The 14,127-nt window shown below is 39.8% G+C and overlaps 1 protein-coding gene across 1 annotated transcript in view; it reads right to left on the bottom strand.

The window, feature by feature from the left end:
- Positions 1 to 10,805, bottom strand: part of LOC137281248 (tumor necrosis factor ligand superfamily member 10-like) — a 64,518-nt gene extending 53,713 nt beyond the window's left edge. Inside the window, exon 1 of the mRNA XM_067812394.1 lies at positions 10,070 to 10,805. Within this exon, the coding sequence (XP_067668495.1) occupies positions 10,070 to 10,516 (447 nt within the window). The 5' untranslated portion in view covers positions 10,517 to 10,805. The remainder of the gene's footprint in view (positions 1 to 10,069) is intronic.
- Between the last annotated feature and the right edge of the window lie 3,322 nt (positions 10,806 to 14,127).

The following is a 14,127-nucleotide window of genomic DNA, read 5'->3' as shown; positions in this document are numbered from 1 at the left end:
ACAAATCCCTTTTATGTTTGTCTGCAATGACAGAGAATGCTCAAAGAATGAGACAACATGTGTTCTGACTGATCGGCCTAGAAGCTTTCTAATGTGTACGCATCTATCTTTGTACGTAAAACAGGATTTATTGATCTTTAAAAGTCAATTTTATATTTTCACCGTCCGTAACCTGTTTTATCCAAAGTCGCAGTGCAAAAACGTCCTCGTAGATTTAGATCCCCACATGTGCTCCATCTCGTAAGGCTCTTTTCTACGACGCCACCAAGCCACAACAGAATTAAACAGACAACGACGGTAAACATGTCATGATGTAAGTCAGCCAAAAATCATGTTACAGTAAACATGACATGCTCCAAGCCAAGCAACGGTCACATGACAGTAAACACGACAGGACACCAGCACTGACGAGTCCGTATATCTAACACATCTTATACCATGCTCTGAAAACAAAGTTTCATGAAGAATCTCGGAGGTCAGACTAGTGGGTCGTCAGTCTGTATTTGTCATTGTGTAGATGGTAGCGTCCTCGTGAGGGTGAAGATGAGGGGATACCTTTGAGGGGACACTGCAGATTTGCCGAACATTTCTGAATCCACACACGATGCACTAGCAAAACAATGTTGAGTCTTTTAGAACTTCAGCTGGAAACAAGACTCATATATTGCAATCGATGCCCTGAAGACAAACGATTTACATTACAATACCATATTTTGAGTGAGTGAGTGAGTGAGTGAGTGAGAGCGAGCGAGCGAGCGAGCAAACGACGCCTTGAACAGTATTTCAGCTATATAATTGCATGCCAGTTGAATGTGTGATGGTGCCCGAAACAATGCGTGTATCATAGTTCGGGAGAACTCACGACTAACCTGCGTCGTGCTGACAAACCATAATTATACCGACTTGAGTACCAGAGGATACAAATATATTGTAAAAGGCAATTCACTTCACGGAGATTTCACTGTACGTATGTTTGCATTATTTAGATCAAATCTATATCGAGTTCCATTTCAATATGACCAGGCCTACATATCCATTGTTCAACAGAACTAACCACAGAGAATAACCATACCTAATAACTGAAACCATGAATTATATGACGCTGATAGATTTGTTATTTGTTAATATCACTTACAATAACATGACAGGGGCATTGTTTCAATAACAGTAGTACTGACTGATATCACGCTTGTGACAAAGATACGAAGCCTATAGAATAACTCACAATCATATCTCAAAGCCTGTTTGTGTTGTTCATATATCTCCATATACCGAATATCCAGGCCTTTCCCAGCATCCCTTTCAAACCAATAACAATGAATAACCAGATGTGACAGAGGCAATTTAGCATTTACGGACTCTCGACTATATACACACGTGGAGCGTGTTTAATTAAAACAGGTAATGGACGCATGGCATCATCTGTGGTGAGTTCAGGCCTAAACAATACACTATTTCTGTTTCAGGTAACACTTCTATAAGAACTGATCTTAACTATGAAATAAGTATACTATTTGTAAGTGCACTTCACTTGCCGGTGCATGTGTTTGTGACGTTGCGTGAAAAAATTAACAGGAAAAAAGTAACGGAAAAAAGTAACAGAATTTGCTAGGAAAAAAGTAACAGGAAAAAAGAAACACGTTTTCAGTTCTTTATTAAGAAGTATAACAGGGCAAATTTTTGGCACATTATTTGCATCCTGTTCTCAGTTCTCACCAAAAGCACATTGTGAAGTCTGGGTTATCATAATATTTTTGAACTAAGCCAAGACTTTAGACCTTTCTCCATGTACATTAAGTGACAGGAACATCCTTTACTCTGTACATGTCTACCACTTACAGCATTCACAGCACGCAACACAGCATCTTCATAATCAGTGACAATCTTAACATCCATATCAACGACCAACTCAGTCACCTTATCTACAGTGGCATGAAACAACTTCTCGTAGGAAGTGGGAGTATTCCTTCCTTCCTTACATAAGTATTTCTATAAAAACTATAACTTTTTCCTCCCCCCCCCCAAACCACACACACACACACACACGCACACACGCACGCACGCACGCACGCACACACACACACACACACACACACACACACACACTCGTTTCTAACATACCGCTGGACAGCATACTCTATATGGTAGTTATCGAAGTAAATGTCATTATTTGACTCGGAAACTTAAAAGCCACTGAAATGCTGTGCCTATTACCGTGTGCCATAAAACAACCATCGACAGTAACGTATGATTAAGTAAATGTATGTTCATATCAGTATGGTTAATATGCATCGGTGTCATATTTTTTGCCTACGGCACAGTAATGTGACTATTTTGTTGTGGAGCTCATATGAAATTATGCTTGCCGCGAGTGTTAATAATTTCAACGTCATTAACGTTATTCTCAAACATATGAAATATATCTTCGTTACCCAAACATTACCAGGGATCGCAGGACAAATTAGTATAATTTATTACCTTTATACGTATACATGCAATTTCGTGTATATTCGTAATTCTAGCTCGTCAAATATTTATTCATCACATATTTCATTCTCATCGTGACATATTTCAATCACTGAAGCAATATACATGTATAAAATCCGAGACATATTCTTCATTTTACGTCAAATTCTCATTTGCACTTCCCATAAGGAAACTGAATCACGAAATGCTAAGTGACTTTAATGGAGTTTAAGAGACAAGAGGATAATAGAGCAGTTTGGAGACGATGCAGTGCAACACAAATGGAGCTGTATTTGAGTCAATGATGGGCGTCGTGATGGCAAATGACTGAGGGATATAATGGCGTGACTACCCTTGCCCACTAACGTCAGCTTTCGTGACGAGACGTCACGTCTCTTCAACATGTGCTGGAGTCCACGTGTTTAAGGTTTTAGTACATCCTAATGTCCAAAGCCACATAACATTCAGACTTGGTTACCTCTCGGTTAAAAAAGGCCGATGAACACATGAGTTGACAATACGCGTGTATACAAGAGGTATATGAACATCAGTGTTGACAATAGACGTGTATACAATAATAAAGTTCAAGAACACCCACAACTGGCAAGTCTTGTGTTGCAATCATCGTTACAGTCATATGATGAAAACCCTATGATCTTTATTTACTTTGAATACTTACATACACAAACAGGGGTGAAAAACAGTGTGAAGTATATTGCCGTGCTGAAACGCGTTGCCGATTTGGTAAGTGAATTAACGTGTCCCTTTTAGGAGCCCCATTAAAAACAGTTCGTGTATATACTATTAGTTATAACCCCGGACTCGTAATGGCAGCCATTGTAGGTATGTATGCTCACCCTGTTACGTGGACACTCCTATACATACTTTTCAGATTGAATGAAATTCAAGATCTGCCAGGTAATTGTTGTGTTTGACACTGAGATATGAATAATATTACATACATTCTTTAGCCTTCCATGTCAAGTCACAGAATGTGTTATATACATGCTCTACTAGCAGCAACACACCTCAAACAGACCAAACCTTTCAAATAGTCTAAGAAATCACTACCGAAGGCAGAGTCGATTATACTATTGCCACTATATCATGAGCAGGTGTCTGTGAATCACCTTAAGATAGTGCTGATAAAAGGTATTCGGGAAACGGTGATCGGATCCTGCTCTGTCGGTTGGGTACAAACGCACGCAGAGACAGGTCAATAGCTAACCCGACAGACTCGGGTATATATCGTACATTTCAAATAGGAAATTGTACCGGAAATCAGTTTTGTCACTTATGCGTGGAATCTGAATGTGCCCCCCAAATATCCACCATTAAACCTGTTCGGAAGTTTCATTTATGTTACGATTATTATCTATTATTATCATTATAATTATTGTCCAAATCCGATTGTGACGAACTTTTGGTGAAGAAATGTAACGTATGCTAATGCGTATAAAGTTTATGAGACAAACAAAAACGCAAAAGGCGAAACGTGATTGTTTTGATTAACAATATTTATTGAAATGACATACACATTGCCACAGATGTACCAGTCACTGGATATCATCACTGGATTCATCTAGAAAAGCAACAGGCTGTCACTTCATCTCAGTACTAATATTTCCAAATGTGAAATGTCATTATTCCTACACGTATATTAAGGATGTGACTTCGAACAGAGCCCGTTTACATTAATACTTTAATATTCACACTAATCGATTACTTCCCAGTAAGTGAGGCATGGTTGTTGAATTCTGCGTTGTCTTAATGCAGGGCAAATGTCGATAAAACGCACACACAGGTCTCGCTTCAGTAATTACGTAGCTGCACATGAGCCGAATATGAATGTGGTCTATTTCATAGCGATATGAAGACTGATATGAAAAGATTTAGTGTTTATGAAAGTGGATAGTGAATAGTCACTTAGTGTTGTTATGAAACTGGTAATGAGATAGCGCATGGGACAGACTGCGCAGGAAAGAATCTTGATGACGCCACACGTTACCTGAATGAGACCTGTTTCGCTTCATTGATCAGCCTTGAGGCTGTTATACATTTTCATACCGCGAATCAATCACCTTGTGCTGCCTCACTAGGCGTGCTGGAACAAGCATGGCTATTTTGGGACTGATTGCTTTCAACTTTAAAGAGTTTCAACCGTATGTGGGGGGAATACATGCTTAAGATTCGTGTTGTTCAAGTACAGAATGAGTCCGTATACATGGATGGATGAGCAGAGGTTGAGAGGGTTTGCATAATTCTATTGACGTCATACAGACATACAGCCATACAGAACATGCATTGTATATTGGTGGAAGGTGAAACGTTAGGTTTCGAACCTTTAATTAATGGGTCGCCCTGTGAGCTGTGGCGGTTTAGAGTTTGGGGTGTCATTGGTGAAATGGAATCGTTCGCTGCATTGAAGATCCTTGCATGCAAGTGTGTATGTGGAGTGTGCGTCTTTGTTTTGTGTATGTGTGTGTATGTGTGTGTCTGATGTGTGTCTTGTTGCATTTGTGCTTGTGCGTTTGACTGTGTATGTGTTTTATCTGGTTTGTGTTGTGCGTGGATGATTGTGTGGTGAGCGAATGTGTGTGTGTGTGTGCGTGTGTGTGTTTGAGTGTGTGTTTGTGTGTGTCTATACATGCGCGTGTTCGTGAGTCTGAATCGATTACACCAAAAAAGCATTATCTGTCAGATCAGGCCGTGTCACTTCTAAATCTAAAACTGCAACATACAGACGTGTGAAAGTTCAGACAGTCATTAGAATTATATTAATCTGGAATCTGAACCACTGGATCAGATCATGTCTCATCAAGGAGTTGTATGTGACAGAGGGGCCTTGAACCCTGACACCTTTATTTGAAAATAATTAACTAACCTTTGCAAGACCAAACTACCCAACGATAGTGTCATACATCTAGTATTAGTTCTTCAAAGCTAATGTTCAATAGAATTTCTAGGTCCGCTAACGATTACTGATATAATAGCCAGTCGTATGTATTGCATACAATACAGGGTTTTCACTTATCCCATGAGCAATCGGCTCAAGCGGTATTAATTACATCGCATTCATTGCGCGGTTTTTGAGATGGAATCACACACACAGTCTTCAGCTGTCCCTCTTGTAATACATATCATTAGTATATGCAGACACTAATACCCGTGTTATACTCGAACCTAATTCATAAGTGTTTCCTGGTCATTAAAACACATCGCTAGTTGACAAGAACAATATGGCAAACTTTATCCACACTGATTTTGGGACCTTATAAAGTGAAAGTAGCATAATATTCAAGTCGCCTAGCCTTTCTTCAAACCAAGCTGAAGGAACAAGATATCATTTCCGTTACTGTAATTATCAGGTCCAGAGAGAGTTTTTGTCAGGTCCAGAGAGACTGTTTATGGTGTCAGTATTTCTATGGAAAATAAATTCGGATTTAGCATTTATATTTGTTTTCATTTTTCAGCTATGTGTTTCTCTTGTGAAGTAATAATTCAAAAAGTAAACGAGCAAAATCTGCGGGCTTCAACAAACATGTTTTCAACATCCTGTACAACAGCGAAAGGGTTATTTTTTCTTCTTGCAACTTATCATTCCAAGCGTCTTTTTGTCTCAGAGTTGGCGCTGCTTTCAATCAAACAACTTTAGATATCCTTAAAATCTTGAAGATGTGCACATAAATCAAGCTGTCTTATAAAACGAGGAATTCCCAAATTGATAATTCAATAACGCCCTCACAGCTTATCATTAATCAAATAAACTGCCTCTTCTTTGTAATAAGTCTAGAAGATAACAAAATACAAGCGAAAAGCCCTTGACTGAGAAGTCTTTCTGTGAGTGGGAAATCGATCAAGCTATTGCGGGTCAAACAAGAGCTTGTGAGCTTGCTGTAAGAACGCTGAATGGATCGGGAATGTGTATCCCTCAACGGGATACATTATTCATCTGCCCATATAAACCTAACAGTGAGTATAAATAATGTAACTTTAACTGTTAATTAAAGTACAAAGCAAGTTGATAAGCATTATTACGAAGAAACACGCTCTTTAATTTGGATTCTAAAAAAAATATTGATTTTTCACTGAATTTTTCATGACCATGAACAGAAACAACTCACCGTCGTGAAAATAGGAATAAAAAATGGGGAGGTCGGATCGAATCTATAAGAGAGATTATCTGTAATAAGGTTACAGTGAACTCTGACCCGGCGCTTGAAAGAGTTAATCAGTATATACAGTGACAGACATTGGGATAATACGGTAACCCGTGTCACATTACCAGTGAGAGGTTCTAAAGGTCATTCGTTCGCGTGTCCGTCACACTGCACCGTGTGGTCAAGTAGACGCTGTCAATCATCCTTAATAACGATTAAGAAATTGCCAACAGTTTGATACATCTTGATAATTCCATTAACACGAAACAATGAAAGGTTAATGAAATATTTTGAAAAAAGGTATCAGCCAAATATAAACAAACAACACAAAATGATTATCTTATAATGTCGTTAAAATATTTCAAGGAACCCAAAGAAAATAAGCTCTTTAACTTGAAAATACCAGAGAGTAATGTTTGCCTCCTGAATGGGTTATGTTAGACGTCCTCTCTTGCTGGGGAAATGTACCTACTGACTTACATGGTATCGCAACTGGCCGGGGGTGTAGGCCCGCCCTATGTCACGTGATGTTTGAAAAATAATCATCAGTGGACATCGCCCCACATGAGGGGTGTCACCCATCTCCAGGTAGCTGTCGGTGGGCGGGGAAAGACAAGCAAATTGGTAGCGGGTATCAAATAGGGGTGAGACAGGGAGGTCTGCTCTCTCGGGACGGACATGTTTCAAACTTCTTATAAAGCTATATGTTACGCATAATTCCACACTCTATGCTACAATTCCACGCATAGCAAATGCCCCCATTATTATAAAATATTAAGGATAATGTAAAAACCCCGGCATCACGTATCCAGAATTGTGTGTAGGCATCGGTTAAAGAACTTCAGCTTATAATATCATATGCTATGGATGTTTGTGTATGCAAATAACACTATAATCACTGCTACATCCTTTGATATTTTCTGGACGGACTAAAATTCAGTTCAAAACAAATCTCAGGTATTTACATGACACAGAAGTTTGAATTTCCAAACTAACCTTAAACTATAACTCCAAGCTTCTTGTCACATACACCTTACGCAATTTACTTAGAATTACAACACGGAACAGATTTTGTTCAATAAAAGGCAAGTATCAAAGCAAGCTCATATTGCAAGCAATCTGTACAATATCATATTCAGCTATGCATATAGCCTGACGGGGTGGAAGTATTGAAGACTGAGAACCAAGCAACAGGAAACACCGTTAGTCTATGTTAGGAATCTCACGACAATAGGAACTCGTATGACGTCGCTCCATTGTCGTTGCCTTAACGTGAATAACACACACATATATGAGTTACAACTGCGTTATGCAGCAATCGTTTCCGAAACATCGAGTCTAGATCCTTCCTTAATATGACTAATTGGTACCAAGCATTGTATTTTTCCATTATTTCACATCATCATATGAAAAATAAATTCCCACGAATTTCGCGATGACAATAAAATTAGATACTGCAGTGTAAGCCACGACGACTTTACGTGTGAATCATTTCCGAAACATTCACATCTATATTCTTAGTGCATGACTAAGTCTTGGCTACGATTTCATCTATTTCATGTCCTTGTTTAATAACTGAATGTCTGATACTTTGTGACCATACCAAAATGCGATCCGTAATGAGATCGAGGACAACATACGAAAGTAGTCCCCAAGGGTGAAATAGGGGCCATACATGACAGCTTCTGCTGAGTTCCGGTGATCAGTTGATGAACTTTGGGTCCTACTTTGACAGTGGACACTGACACCGATGTTGCCGTTTAGTGTTGCAGACGCCGTTAGTGCCTGTGAGTGTAAGGTGTCGCTGTTACTTGTCTTGTGCGGATTATTTCTAGCAATCAGTTACAATTACTACATTACGGCGGTCAGGGATTTCAATACTAATTCCCCAATCCGGTTAAATGACCATTGTAATTCGAGTAAGTGGCTCTAAGGTGCAAAGGTTTGTTGTACTTTGGAATCGGGTGGATGGTTTCCTGAATAGAGTCAGTTTGTGAGATATCGCTTGTCATTCTCATTTTGACTGTTATCATACTGGACGTAAAGTAAAACACGTATTTCTCTCTCTCTCTCTCTTATCTCTCCCTCTCCTCTTCCCTATTCTCTCAGCTCATCTCTCCTTTCCCTCTTTTCCTCCTTTTCTCTTTCTTCCCCTCTCCCGCTCTCTTCTGTCTCTCCCTTCATATGCAGTATGGATTCAATAACCATTCCAGCCTCCCCATAATTTTTGTTCTTTCCATTTTTTTCTAACCAATCAATGCTTTTATTTTACTTATCTCAACATCTATAAAATTCCATGTGTCCCTTTCATGTGATTATCGACCAGACTGTCGTATTGACCCACCTGCTCCAAGCAACATTTCCATGGTCGCAGTTTCGGTGTGGCAATTATTTCTATAATATCGGCGAAACCTGGCAATAAAATATTAATGCAGCTTGTCACCCATTGATGTATTCAGACCCATCTTGACTAATTACCATCGCTTATTGCATTGATACTGTTTCCCGGGTTGAAATGTCGACATTAGTCCTGAAGTACGTCCTGCTCGAACCAGGTGGTTTCCACCTACAGATATTGCTGTCAATAATTGATGAAGGTCTCTGAATGACATTCCTATATCATTGCGTCGATGTCACTTCTATCAGTCAAGGCTAACACTCTCAACCTAGCATGTGTTGTTTATATTGATTTTACCTTCAAAAATAGCACAGCTTTCCAATAATGATTTAAAACGCTACCCAACAATACTCTGCCAATTGTATTCGCGAACAAGCTGCGCTGAACGGGACGAACATTTGAGTGAAAAAGGTGTCATTTTTCAATCTAGGGTAACACTGGAAATTATATTAGCCGTGTGCTTCACCCAGCACGTTATCAATTTCCTAACGGGATAACGCGAAACGAATTGTGATTAAAATCAAAATTTGTTTGAAGTGCATGTTAGCTGTTACGCTCACTTTCCGGTTATCACATTACAGCAGAGGCTGGATGTGGTTTGAGCAGGGAAGGCCAGCAATGGACATATGCACACACAATGAACTCGGGAGTTCCATAGGGGAATAAATGAGGAGGTTGTTGTGGAAAAATCACTTCCCCCACCACGTCTACAAGCCAGTCAGACAACCCACACGTGTGCAACGTGATCTACATCAGCGTCACCGACATGATATGAATCCGAAAGCCTATAACGGCAACACTGGAACAGTACAACATCTGTGTCCAAACAGACCGACATTGTCAAAATCCCTAAATAGACGGTCTGCCAACATTCATAATCTGTATAGGTTTGTCTGTTTCTATGTGCGACTTACACAGATTTGACTTATTAATACGAGTACAATGATTCCTATTGTATGGAGAAGCTTACAGTGGTGTTGTATATATTGTATTACTTACAGTGTGAGTGGGTGAGAGAGATGAAAGATGTATGCCACACACTTACCAATTCCAGTAGTTCTAAGAGTTGTGAGGGGGTTTCAACGCAGCATTTTTCCACACTGTCGTGTTCCTCCCGTGTGAACTTGTTCAACATATTCTCTTCCTCGGGACTTGGTCCAAGACGGAGTTCATTACATGGTAAACATAATTTCCCTCTTTCAAGAATTTTGGCGATCTGTTCCCCGACCTTGGGCTGGTGGGAATGGTGAGCAACGTCATAACTGAGTTTACCATACAACACGGCTACAATGACAATGAGGATCAACATACCGGCTACAACCACGGCCGCCAAACCATACAAATAGCATGTAACTTGGGCCAATTTGGACCTCAAGCGTTCGTAGTCTTCCAGATATTTTTCCGACTTCATGGCGCAGTTGTTAACTCTGAGGAGATTGTTCTGTTTTCCTTCCAACAAATTCCTGGAAGAATCGGGATCCCGATCTGTCATGGTATTCTGGTGCCACGCTAGTTCCTTCTCTGCGCGCTCTGTCAATTCAACGTTTAAACATGCGCGAACGGAGCCAACACAACGACTGAGAGGAATCAATCTGGACTAACCCAGGAACCGGCAGCTAGGAGACTCAAGTCTAACGTTATCCTCCCGAGTGTAATCCGTGGAGGGAGAGAGACCCAAGTTAGCTGACCGACTACAGTGGGAGCAGTGATCGTTTACACACTGAAAGCCCCTCAAGCGTGGAGTCGACGGAGTATCTACAATAATACACACCACGTGACTTCAAGCGACCAATCGGAAAGGCGAAACATGCAAGCGAGCGTCAGCCAGTGACGGCGCATTGATCAGTAATTATAGTCTGAACGTGGGACGGAGGAGAAGCGCATAGGCGTCAAGCTATTGTCAGAGCACTTCGAAGCTCACGTGTGTACAGAATAACAAATAGGTCTGCATGTGTAAAGACAAAGCTAGGAAGAAAATATCGTGCTGGTGAAAACTCAACTGAAACAGGCTGTATTGATGAAAGTTCTTTGTTCGCTTCTAGATGAATCGGTCATGTTCAAATGTATACTTCCATTTAGAAAAGTTTATAGAGCAGATATACGCGCTTACGTCGCGCCTATTCGCCCTGTAACAGTAGACAAGTATAAATGATTCATTGTATGCGAGGTCTAATCGCTTCATGCTACCTAACCGCACACAAACATATAGAGAGCGCTACAATCAAGCTTGTCGTGGTAACCAAGCGCTACAACACAAAAAGCCTTCCGCACATGCCACGATCGCGGCAATGATACAGGCTTGTGTTTATACAGATCGGTATGAATGTAGGGTCAATTTGGTTCAAACCGCCATAAAAATAAAACAAATTACTCGATTTTGTAAATATTGTGATTATGCGTATTCACTGACTATCAACCTGTGTATGTTTTGTAAATAACATCATCATACACACAAATCCGCAGTGTACAGGAGTCTTGGAGCCTGTCTATATACAATGGCGGAAGTGTACAGATTTCAGTTATATAAGTATGATTCTTTACAGATACCTGCATGCTTATTTTTCAGTGATGCTATAACGATATGACACAGATACCTAGACCACATGAGGTCAAAATTAGGATTTCGTATTAAACGACGGGGAGAGGGTATGTTTCTGTCTGTGCAAAATTAGAATCACCGCTTGATTAATTAACCGAATGTGTCCCGGTTATCCATCATATTTGCCCGTGACTGGCTATCATATATCAGTTTACCAGCTGAGAACTCCGAAAGTGAGTTCTGAGTTCTGTGGTTAAATATCAAGTTACGATGGAAATATATAAATAGTCCCTAACACTGGAAAGCATGGCGTTATCGTATTGCAAAGAAATGTGGCCAGGAAGTCTTCGTATTAGACTATATTCGATAGTGCAGATTATCCATATATATATATAGAACACATTGTATATATGTTTTCTGAACAGCAACAGAAACACAAGTTTCGAAAACATGACATCTCATAAAAGGAAGCGTTCAGATGTATGTCGTCTATCTAGTATTAGGTTCTAGAGAGGCATGTAGCTATAGAAGTTGCAATTGGTATCCTGAAATAAGACAAAATGTTATGGATGTCACCTTCTTATTTATTGTTTACACAACGTTTCTATTCGTTGCCCCTTCGTCAGTTTGTTGAACGATCCGCCCGACGAAGGGACAAGAAATAGCCAGGAAACGTTGTGTAAACAACAGAGACGTTGACATCCATAACATTTTCTCTAATTTCTATTGAAAAAGCCCAGTTCGATTTCTTTTGCTGTTTAGTATATTATGAAGACACCTCGAGTTCAGATTTGCGATACTGTTCTCTGGCAGGACACACATGAATAGTTATGTGTGATTGTTTTGTTTTGTTTCTATATTTTGTTTGCTGTGTATGTGGTGTTACGTTATGTTTGATTGATGTTAATGATGTTAATCACAGGATTGTCTGGCCGGACTTTGGACGTGTGTCGTGTTAAACAACAGATAAACTTTACTTACATAAGAATCTGGAATAAGGGAGGTATAACTGAACAGAATGTTCCACATGTGTGACTTTTCACAGGTGTAGGTGAGTGACAAAGTGAGTATGACATTGACGAAATCGTACATTATATTCATTGGAGTGTAAATTTCTTATGAATATGGATATAACTGGTTACTTTTGTTTCTACTCGTAGCAGACCTTCGACAATCCAGAGCATCTAAAAATGTCAAGGTGGTAAGTCAATGTTTTGAATCAAGGTAACCGTAGATTCGAATCGTTATAAACGGATCACGACACGGCTAAGGGGTGCAACTCTGTAATGACCATGAGCCGATTCTCCCAAAGAATGACTGTTTACGTGCCCACGACTTCTTGTGATCTCGTACACACCGAATAGACCCTTTGCAGCTACAGTAATTAGTAGAATTGATCCAAGAAAGCAAGGCACATATATGTGGGTTGTACAGTGGGGTTGTACATTAGCGCACTTCTTATTCAAACAAAATGTTAAATGGGTTTGATTTCAAATGAGTCAATTAATACTGCCAACTCCTTCACGTTTAGCGCTGTCACGACTTGAAACCGCCCTTTCAGTGTCGGAGAGTTTTTACTTCACATTACCGCACCAGTCACATCAATATGATTCATGTCTGTATTCCATTCTCATTGTGATTATTCATTTTAGTATAGAGTCATATAATTCTGTCGTGTGTGTTTTCGTTTAGATTTACATATAGATAACCATTGATTATTAATTCTAACGTAATTAAGGATAATAAAACTGGCGGTTAACATTTATGCGCTTCTCGGATGTACGATAACGAGACATTGGATCACAATTATGCATCATAAACCTTAATACAGGTAGTTGGGGTCTTTGGATTATTAACAAGAACACCTTACACAGTATCAGTAATGATTTGATTAGGCCTTATACGTAGATGAGTTTAGGTTAAAATTACATGTGTTGGTCGGCGGGGTAGGTGAGTGGTAAAAGCGTTCGCTCGTCACGCCGATGACCCGGGTGCGATTCCCCAATAAAGTACCCTGTGTGAAGCCCTTTTGAGCATCCCTCTGTGATATTGCTGGGTTATTGCTAAAAGCCACAATCACTCACTCACTTTTTAATAGTCATTAGTGAGAACAACTTTTTAAAGCGGCCAAGCTAATCAGCCTTTACTTTTTCATGAATTCATAGTGTGCCTGATTTGGTAATACTTTGGATTCAGGCATGGGAGTACAATGTATTAGTCTTTTAAAGATGTGAATGTTACATGTGAAAGCCTGAGAATATATAGTTTAGTCTCGACTATCGTCCAACACAGATTCCAGTGGGCTTAAAGGACAAACTGGTGTAGACTGTTGCACGATACCAGAAAGTAAGTATCGACACCGAGTGTTTCTGAAGAGTGATGGTTTAAAATTTGTATATAGATGTATTGCTTAAATGAATCCCAGTTGCTAACTGACATTATCAAGCATGCCTCAGTGATGTATGTTACAGCTGAATATCATCGGTTTGGGTAGATTGCAGCCAACCTTTTGTCACCTCACCTCACCTCACCTCACCTCACCTCACCTCACCTCACCTCACCTC

Source organism: Haliotis asinina, chromosome 4 (genome assembly GCF_037392515.1).
Source record: "Haliotis asinina isolate JCU_RB_2024 chromosome 4, JCU_Hal_asi_v2, whole genome shotgun sequence".
Classification (NCBI taxonomy): Eukaryota; Metazoa; Mollusca; class Gastropoda; order Lepetellida; family Haliotidae; genus Haliotis; species Haliotis asinina.
Note: the sequence above shows the minus strand (reverse complement) of the source record. Positions and strands in the feature narration are given on the sequence as shown.